At 45.1% G+C, this 10,602-nt stretch overlaps 1 protein-coding gene across 1 annotated transcript; it reads right to left on the reverse strand.

The window, feature by feature from the left end:
• Positions 1 to 590: 590 nt before the first annotated feature.
• Positions 591 to 1,670, reverse strand: LOC119320498 (DNA repair protein XRCC3 homolog). Its single transcript, XM_037594569.1, has one exon. The coding sequence runs from the start codon at positions 1,593 to 1,595 to the stop codon at positions 741 to 743; it is 855 nt and encodes a 284-aa protein (XP_037450466.1). The 5' UTR covers positions 1,596 to 1,670; the 3' UTR covers positions 591 to 740.
• Positions 1,671 to 10,602: the final 8,932 nt, after the last annotated feature.

The raw sequence follows: 10,602 nt of genomic DNA on the forward strand, positions 1-10,602 counted from the left end.
GCTTTTGCTCTCAAGTTTGGTTTAACTCTGGCGCAAAGGGCGGGATGTAATCGCCTTATTATTAACTCAGATAACCTGGAGGTAATTTATACTATGCAGGATGGAGGACAATCAGCGGGCGCGGCAGCAGCAATCTTCGACGATTGTTTTCATTACGCTTGTGATTTTAATATTACTAGATTCGAACATTGTAATAGAGAAGAAGTAGCTCATGAGCTTGCTAAATTAGCTAGATTTTCTTTGACTTCTGTCTGGTTTGAGGAACCTGTAGATGAGATTGTAATGATCCTCATGAACAATGTACTTCTTATATCTAATGAATAAAGTCTCGATATTTTTCAGAAAAAAAATATAGATATAGATTTGATCACTTGATCTACGTGTTTCCATTGCTTTGTGCTAAATCAATGAAGCCCGTGTTCAAGCCGGGTCTTTCAGAAAAAATAACATAATCAATACCCTGATTTCAACCACGCCCAGTAAAGCAAAAACCTATTTTTGTCCGCCTTGGGATTTCATAACTAACTACTACAATGTTGCTCGCCATAAGTTCACCGCATCCCCAAAAAAGATCTATAAGAAATAAGACAGAGCTAATTCACATTTCGTTTGAACCATCGAGGAATGAGGATAATCTTCTTACACTGTATTTCAAACTGAATCAACCAGATGCACATTCGATCGAACAGGTCGTCGGGTACTCTCGTGGCAAAAGATGACTGACATACAAGACCGCCGGCCTACCTTTGTGCCGGCTCAACGCCGAAGACACCGTCCCTCCGTATCACGAACTCACACGTCCGCACCGGCAGGTGCGGCGCGAAGGCCACCTTCATGTGCCTCCTCGCACTCCCACTGTTGCTATCCACCTCCCGCGTCAGGAACAGCCGAGTGTTGACGCAGTTGGCCCACGCAAGCCCCAGCGCAGGGCTCACCTGCCGCCCCGACGACCAGGCCACGGTGTTTCCCGTGTTCCCCTCCACTACGTCGACCACCTGGTTGGTAACCACAACCACGCATTGGTGCCTGTGAGCCAGTTCCTTGAGTTTTGCGGATATCTTGAAGAAGAGCCCAGACCGGCGTTTGAGGTCGGCGGGTGAGGCGTCGAAGTCGGCGCGGAAGAGGGAAGCGATGGAGTCGAGGAGGATGACGCGGATAGGCAGGGGATGGGGGGAGCGACTCGGGTGGGAGAGGTGGTACTGGGCGCGGGATAGGAGGGAGAGGAGGTCGGAGGGGGAGTGTACAGCGGCCACAAGGACGTGATCCAGGAGGTCTGGCCGCGATTTGGGGGCAAGGAGGCGGAGGCGGCGGAGGGGAAAGGGGACGTCGGAGCATAGGAAGAGGGAGGAGGAAGGGTGAGGGGAGAGGGGCGCGAGGAGGGCGAGCTGGAGGCAAAGCTGGGTCTTCCCGGCGGCGGATTCGCCAGCAATCTCTGTGACCGACGCGGCGGGGAGGCCACCGGAGAGGAGGCGGTCCAAGAGGGGGCAGCCAAGGGAGAGTTTGGCAGCGCGGGGGGGAGCGAGGAGAAGAAGGAGGTTCTCCGGACGAGGTTCTTGTTGGCTGTAGGCGGAGGTCTTGGGCGCCGGAGGCCGCATCGCCGGCAATCTCGCTGCCGAGGGATTTGGGGATTTGGCAATTTGGGGTTCGAATAGCCATGGGCCAGACCAAATAGCCATCGCTCGCCTTCAAACGCGACTGGAGACCTCCCAGCAGATTCCCTAACTTTTTTTTTAACCGGACATAACCCCTTTCCAATTAAGGACAGTATAACCGCACCTAAAGCGAGTCTCCTCAGCGCTTCGCATTTCTGACCATCCGTTTTCATGATCTATACGTTTCTAGCCGTCGGATCTCCTGTGTAAAGGCATCTCTCCCGCAACTGGCCCAGCTGTCCTACGGCATGCTGCTGCACAGGCCGAATCCAAGCCCTCTGGTAAACTGGGCCGGTTATCCCAGCCCATCCCATTAAGATAAGATGTTCTCGCTCCACAAGGGAGGTGGAACGTCCGCTCGTTGTGCTCGCTGCTCGGTGGACAGAGGAGGTGGATCGGTGACGGGGGAATCCAGCCGCGCCCGATGCGACCGATGCGCGCGACGCGCTCGAGCGGGATCCGGGCGAAGCACTCGACGCGCTCGAGTGGGATCCGGGCGAAGCGCGCCCGATGACGCGGGTGATTCGCCCAGGTGATGGCGTGATGAGCACGACTCCAGCCAACACGCTCGATCGAGATCCAAGCGAAGCACCCGGGCTGCCGGCCGCGACCACGACTACTTCAATCCAGCAGCAGACGGGCACTATTCTGTCTGTTCATCTCGCTTTCCGCGTGCCCTGGCAGAGTTGATTCCAGCCCCTAGCACCAACTCTCCGCCTTGGGTTCGTCTGGTATGAATTCAATCACCGGCCACTAGCACTACTTCCGCCCAGATGGTTCTTCCGGCAGCCCTGTGTACCTACAGGAAAATCCTCCGTTTTGTTAGGACATTAGATTGTTCTTTGGGTTTTAATTTTGTGGAGGCTACGGAGACAAGACTGTGAGAGCCGGTGGTTCCATCAGTTAGAAGTGTTGCGTTTCTTGATCTCTTTCCCTGTCAGGTCAATTAAAATATATATTTTTATGCGATTTGGAAAGTTTTATCAAATCCAGTAAGCAAATGAGACCGCAATGCTTGGTTCATGCTCCAGAATTAAATGATTTGCAAGTCTGCTTATCTTTTTCATGTGAACTATCATTATTTTTCTTTTTCCATCTACATTGAAATTTGTAGATGAAGGGCATGTTCAATACCATGAGTTATGATTTGGCACGTAAGTGTCTTCCAAGAGAGGATATTCTTCTAACTTTACTTTACAATGTGAGTATATTCTATAAATTACTCATGTTCAACCAGCAGCACCTGCTCTATTTTGATGTTTCTTTAATCATTATTTCCAAACTGTGGACCTAAGCGTCGGATATAGTATTCAAGTTAAACATGTTTATATTTTATTATCAAGCAACGAAAATAGATGTTGGGGAACGTAGTAATTTCAAAAAAATTCCTACGTACACGCAAGATCATGGTGATGGCATAGCAACGAGAGGGGAGAGTGTTGTCCACGTACCCTCGTAGACCGTAAGCGGAAGCGTTAGCACAACGCGGTTGATGTAGTCGTACGTCTTCACGATCCGACCGATCCAAACACCGAACGTACGGCACCTCCGAGTTCAGCACACGTTCAGCTCGATGACGATCCCCAGGCTCCGATCCAGCAAAGCTTCGGGGATGAGTTCCGTTAGCACGATGGCGTGGTGACGATGATGATGCTCTACCGGCGCAGGGCTTCGCCTAAACTCCGCGATGATATGACCGAGGTGGAATATGGTGGAGAGGGGCACCGCACACGGCTAAGGAACGATCCGTAGATCAACTTGTGTGTTATGGGGTGCCCCCTGCCCCCATATATAAAGGAGGGAGGGGGAAGGTGCGGCCGGCCTAGGAGGGGGCGCGCCAAGGGGAGTCCTACTCCCATCGGGAGTAGGACTCCCTCCTTCCTTGTTGGAGTAGGAGAAGTGGAAAGAGGGGGAGAGGGAAAAGGAAAAGGGGGCTGCCCCCCTTGTCCAATTCGGACCAGAGGGGGGGGGGGGCGCAGGCCTCTTTCCTTTTGGCCTCTCTCCTCTATTCCCGTATAGCCCAATAAGGCCCATATACTCCCCGGCGAATTCCCGTAACTCTCCGGTACTCCGAAAAATACCCGAATCACTCGAAACCTTTCCGAACTCCGAATATAGTCGTCCAATATATCGATCTTTACATCTCGACCATTTCGAGACTCCTCGTCATGTCCTTGATCTCATCCGGGACTCCGAACTCCTTCGGTACATCAAAACTCATAAACTCATAATATAACTGTCATCGTAACGTTAAGCGTGCGGACCCTACGGGTTCGAGAACTATGTAGACATGACCTAGAACTATTCTCGGTCAATAACCAATAGCGGAACCTGGATGCCCATATTGGTTCCTACATATTCTACGAAGATCTTTATCGGTCAAACCGCATAACAACATACGTTGTTCCCTTTGTCATCGGTATGTTACTTGCCCGGGATTTGATCGTCGGTATCCAATACCTAGTTCAATCTCGTTACCGGCAAGTCTCTTTACTCGTTACGTAATGCATCATCCCGTAACCAACTCATTGGTCACATTGCTTGCAAGGCTTATAGTGATGTGCATTACCGAGAGGGCCTAGAGATACCTCTCCGACAATCGGAGTGACAAAACCTAATCTTGAAATACGCCAACTCAACATGTACCTTCGGAGACACCTGTAGTGCTCCTTTATAATCATCCAGTTACGTTGTGACGTTTGGTAGTACCCAAAGTGTTCCTCCGGTAAACGGGAGTTGCATAATCTCATAGTTACAGGAACATGTATAAGTCATGAAGAAAGCAATAGCAACATACTAAACGATCAAGTGCTAGGCTAACGAAATGGGTCATGTCAATCACATTATTCTCCTAATGATGTGATCCCATTAATCAAATGACAACACATGTCTATGGTTAGGAAACATAACCATATTTGATTAATGAGCTAGTCAAGTAGAGGCATACTAGTGACTATATGTTTGTCTATGTATTCACACATGTATCATGTTTTCGGTTAATACAATTCTAGCATGAATAATAAACATTTATCATGAAATAAGGAAATAAATAATAACTTTATTATTGCCTCTAGGGCATATTTCCTTCAGTCTCCCACTTGCACTAGAGTCAATAATCTAGTTCACATCGCTATGTGATTTAACACCAATATTCACATCTGCATGTGATTAATACCCATAGTTCACATCATTATGTGATCAACACCCAAAGGGTTAACTAGAGTCAATAATCTAGTTCACATCGCTATGTGATTAACACCCAAAAGAGTACTAAGGTATGATCATGTTTTGCTCGTGAGAGAAGCTTAGTCAACGGGTCTGTCATATTCAGAGCCGTATGTATTTCGCAAATATTCTATGTCCACAATGCTTTGCACGGAGCTACTCTAGCTAATTGCTCCCACTTTCAATATGTATCCAGATTGAGACTTAGAGTCATCTGGATTGGTGTAAAAGCTTGCATCATTGTAACTTTTACGACGGGCTCTTTTATCACCTCCATAATCGAGAAACATCTCCTTAGTCCTCACTAAGGATATTCTTGACCCATGTCCAGTGATCTACTTATTAGATCAAAATTGTATTCCTTTGCCAAACACAGAGCAAGGTATACAATAGGTCTGGTTCACAGCATAGCATACTTTATAGAACCTATGACTGAGGCATAGGGAATGACTTTTCATTCTCTTTCTATTTTCTGCAATGGTCGGGTCTTGAGTCTTACTCAACTTCACACCTTGTAACACAGGCAAGAACTCCTTCTTTGACTGTTCCTTTTTGAACTATTTCAAAATTTTATCAAGGTATGTACTCATTGAAAAAATTTATCAAGCGTCTTGATCTATCTATATAGATCTTGATGCTCAATGTGTAAGCAGCTTCACCGAGGTCTTGCTTTGAAAAACTCTTATTCAAGTATCCTTTCATGCTATCCAGAATTTCCATATCATTTCCAATTAACAATATGTCATCCACATATAATATAAGAAATGCTACAGATCTCCCACTCACTTTCTTGTAAATACAGGCTTCTTCAAAAGTCTGTATAAAACCATATGCTTTGATCAACTCATCAAAGCGTATATTCCAACTCCGAGATGCTTGCACCAGTCCATTGATGGATTGCTGGAGCTTGCACACTTTGTTAGCATCTTTAGGATTGACAAAAACTTTCTGGTTGCATCATATACAACTCTTCTTTAATAAATCCATTAAGGAATGCAATTTTGACATCCATTTGCCAGATTTCATAAAATGTGGCAATTGCTAACATGATTCAGACAGACTTAAGCATCGATACGAGTGAGAAAATCTCATCGTATTCAACACCTTGAACTTGTTGAAAACATTTCGCAACAAGTCGGGCTTAGTAGATAGTAACACTACTATCAATGTACGTCTTCCTCTTTAAGATCCATTTATTTAACATGGCTTGTTGATCATCGAGCAAGTCAATCAAAGTCCATACTTTGTTCTCATACATGGATCATATCTCAGATTTTATGGCCTCAAGCCATTTCGTGGAATCTGGGCTCATCATCGCTTCCTCATAGTTCGTAGGTTCATCATGGTCTAGTAACATGACTTCCAGAACAGGATTACCATACCACTCTGGTGCGGATCTTACTCTGGAAGACCTACGAGGTTCTGTAGTAACTTAATCTGAAGTTTCATGATCATCATCATTAACTTCCTCACTAATTGGTGTAGTAGTCACAGGAACAGATTTCTGTGATGAACTACTTTCCAATAAGGGAGCAGGTACAGTTACCTCATCAAGTTCTACTTTCCTCCCACTCACTTCTTTCGAGAGAAACTCCTTCTCTAGAAAGGATCCATTCTTAGCAATGAATAACTTGCCTTCCGATCTGTGATAGAAGGTGTACCCAATAGTTAACTTTGGGTATTCTATGAAGACGCACTTCTCCGATTTGGGTTTGAGCTTATCAGGTTGAAACTTTTTCATATAAGCATCGCAACTCCAAACTTTAAGAAACGACAGCGTAGGTTTACTGCTAAACCATAGTCATACGGTGCCATCTCAACGGATTTAGATGGTGCCCTTTTAAACGTGAATGCAGTTGTCTCTAATGCACAACCCCAAAACGATAGTGGTAAAACCGATAAGAGACATCATAGATCGCACCATATCCAATAAAGTGCGGTTACGACGTTCGGACACACCATAACGTTGTGGTGTTCCAGGTGGCGTGAGCTGTGAAACTATTCCACATTGTTTTAACTGAAGACCAAACTCGTAACTCAAATATTTGTCTCCACGATCAGATCGTAGAAACTTTATTTTCTTGTTACGATGATTTTTCCACTTCACTCTGAAATTCTTTGAACCTTTCAATTATTTTAGACTTATGTTTCATCAAGTAGATATACCCATATCTGCTCAAATCATTTTGTGAAGGTCAGAAAATAACGATACTTGCCACGAGCATCAACACTCATTTGATCGTATACATCGGTATGTATTATTTCCAATAAGTCAGTAGCTTGTTCCGGAGAACGGAGTTTTTAGTCATTTTGCCCAAAAGGCACGGTTCGCAAGCATCAAATGATTCATAACCAAGTGATTCCAAAAATCCATCTTTATGGAGTTTCTTCATGCGCTTTACACCGATATGACCCAAACGGCAGTGCCACAAATAAGTTGCACTATCATTATCAACTTTGCATCTTTTGGCATCAATATTATGAATATGTGTATCACTACGACCGAGATCCAACAAACTATTTTCATTGGGTGTATGACCATCAAAGGTTTTATTCATTTAAACAGAACAACAATTATTCTCTGATTTTAAATGAATAATCGTATTGCAATAAATATGATCAAATCATATCCATGCTCAATGCAAACAACAAATAACATTTATTTAGGTTCAACACTAATCTCGAAAGTATAGGGAGTGTGCGATGATGATCATATCAATCTTGGAACCACTTCCAACATACATCGTCACTTCACCCTCAACTAGTTTCTGTTTATTCTGTAACTCCTGTTTCGAGTTACTAATCTTAGCAACCGAACAAGTATCAAATACTCAGGGGTTACTATAAACACTAGTAAGGTACACATCAATAACATGTATATCAAATATACCCTTGTTCACTTTGCCATCCTTCTTATCCACCAAATATTCAAGGCATTTCCGCTTCTAGTGACCATTTCCTTTGCAGTGTAAGCACTTAGTTTCAGGCTTTGGTTCAGCTTTGGGCTTCTTCATGGGAGTGACAACTTGCTTGTCATTCTACTTGAAGTTCCCCTTTCTTTCCCTTTGCCCTTTTTTCTTGAAACTAGTGATCTTGTCAACCATCAACACTTGATGCTCTTTCTTGATTTCTAACTTCGTTGATTTCAACATCACGAAGCGCTCGGGAATCGTTTTCGTCATCCCTTGAATACTATAGTTCATCACAAAGTTCTACTAACTTGGTGATGGTGACTAGAGAATTCTGTCAATCACTATCTTATCTGGAAGATTAACTCCCACTTGATTCAAGCGATTGAAGTACCCAGACAATCTAAGCACATGCTCACTAGTTGAGCGATTCTCCTCCATCTTTTAGCTATAGAACTTGTTGGAGACTTCATATCTCTCAACTCGGGTATTTGCTGGAAATATTAACTTCAACTCTTGGAACATCTCATATGGTCCATGACATTCAAAACGTCTTTGAAGTCCCGATTCTAAGCCGTTAAGCATGGTGCACTAAACTATCAAGTAGTTATCATATTGAGCTAGCCAAACGTTCATAACGTCTGCATCTGCTCCTGCAATAGGTCTGTCACCTAGCGGTGCATTAAGGACATAATTCTTCCGTGCAGCAATAAGGATAAACCTCAGATCACGGATCCAATCCGCATCATTGCTACTAACATCTTTCAACACAATTTTCTCTAGGAACATATCGAAATAAACATATGAAAGCAACAGCACAAGCTATTGATCTACAACATAATTTGCAATATACTACCAGGACTAAGTTCATGATAAATTTAAGTTCAGTTAATCATATTACTTAAGAACTCCCACTTAGACAGACATCTCTCTAGTCATCTAAGTGATCACGTGATCCAAATCAACTAAACCATGTCCGATCATCACGTGAGATGGAGTAGTTTCAATGGTGAACATCATATGTTGATCATATCTACTATATGATTCACCCTCGACCTTTCGGTCTCCGTGTTCCGAGGCCATATCTGTATATGCTAGGCTCGTCAAGTTTAACCCGAGTATTCCGCGTGTGCAACTGTTTTGCACCTGTTGTATTTGAATGTAGAGCCTATCACACCCGATCATCACGTGGTGTCTCAGCACGAAGAACTTTCGCAACGGTGCATACTCAGGGAGAACACTTCTTGATAATTAGTGAGAGATCATCTTAAAATGCTACCATCAATCAAAGCAAGATAAGATGCATAAAGGATAAACATCACATGCAATCAATATAAGTGATATGATATGGCCATCATCATCTTGTGCTTGTGATCTCCATCTTCGAAGCACCGTCGTGATCACCATCGTCACCGGCGCGACACCTTGATCTACATCGTAGCATCGTTGTCGTTACGCCATCTATTGCTTCTACGACTATCGCTACCGCTTAGTAATAAAGTAAAGCAATTACAGGGCGTTTGCATTTCATACAATAAAGCGACAACCATATGGCTCCTGCTAGTTGCCGATAACTTCGGTTACAAAACATGATCATCTCATACAATAAAATATAGCATCACGTCTTGACCATATCACATCACAACATGCCCTACAAAAACAAGTTAGATGTCCTCTACTTTGTTGTTGCAAATTTTACGTGGCTGCTACGGGCTTAGCAAGAACCGTTCTTACCTACGCATCAAAACCACAATGATAGTTCGTCAAGTTAGTGCTGTTTTAACCTTCGCAAGGACCAGGTGTAGCCACACTCGATTCAGCTAAAGTGAGAGAGACAGACACCCGCCAGCCACCTTTAAGCATGAGTGCTCGCAACGGTGAAACCAGTCTTGCGTAAGCGTACGCGTAATGTCGGTCCGGGCCGCTTCATCTCACAATACCGTCGAACCAAAGTATGACATGCTGGTAAGCAGTATGACTTGTATCTCCCATAACTCACTTGTGTTCTACTCGTGCATATAACATCAACGCATAAAACCTAGGCTCGGATGCCACTGTTGGGGAACGTAGTAATTTCAAAAAACTTCCTACGTACACGCAAGATCATGGTGATGGCATAGCAACGAGAGGGGAGAGTGTTGTCCACGTACCCTCGTAGACCGTAAGCGGAAGCGTTAGCACAACGCGGTTGATGTAGTCGTACGTCTTCACGATCCGACCGATCCAAGCACCGAACGTACGGCACCTCCGAGTTCAGCACATATTCAGCTCGATGACGATCCCCGGGCTCCGATCCAGCAAAGCTTCGGGGATGAGTTCCATCAGCACGATGGCGTGGTGACGGTGATGATGCTCTACCGGCGCAGGGCTTCGCCTAAACTCCGCGACGATATGACCGAGGTGGAATATGGTGGAGGGAGGCACCGCACACGGTTAAGGAATGATCCGTAGATCAACTTGTGTGTTATGGGGTGCCCCCCTGCCCCCGTATATAAAGGAGGGAGGGGGGAGGTGCGGCCGGCCTAGGAGGGGGCGCGCCAAGGGGAGTCCTACTCCCACTGGGAGTAGGACTCCCTCCTTCCTTGTTGGAGTAGGAGAAGTGGAAAGAGGGGGAGAGGGAAAAGGAAAAGGGGGCTGCCCCCCTTGTCCAATTCGGACTAGAGGGGGGGCGCAGGCCTCTTTCCTTTTGGCCTCTCTCCTCTATTCCCGTATAGCCCAATAAGGCCCATATACTCCACGGCGAATTCCCGTAACTCTCCGGTACTCCGAAAAATACCCGAATCACTCGGAACCTTTCCGAACTCCGAATATAGTCG

Source organism: Triticum dicoccoides, chromosome 6B (genome assembly GCF_002162155.2).
Source record: "Triticum dicoccoides isolate Atlit2015 ecotype Zavitan chromosome 6B, WEW_v2.0, whole genome shotgun sequence".
Taxonomy (NCBI): Eukaryota; Viridiplantae; Streptophyta; class Magnoliopsida; order Poales; family Poaceae; genus Triticum; species Triticum dicoccoides.

Bases quoted from the DNA above. Each gene is read 5' to 3' on its own strand.
- LOC119320498 (XM_037594569.1), bottom strand. From the start codon at position 1,595: ATGCGGCCTCCGGCGCCCAAGACCTCCGCCTACAGCCAACAAGAACCT.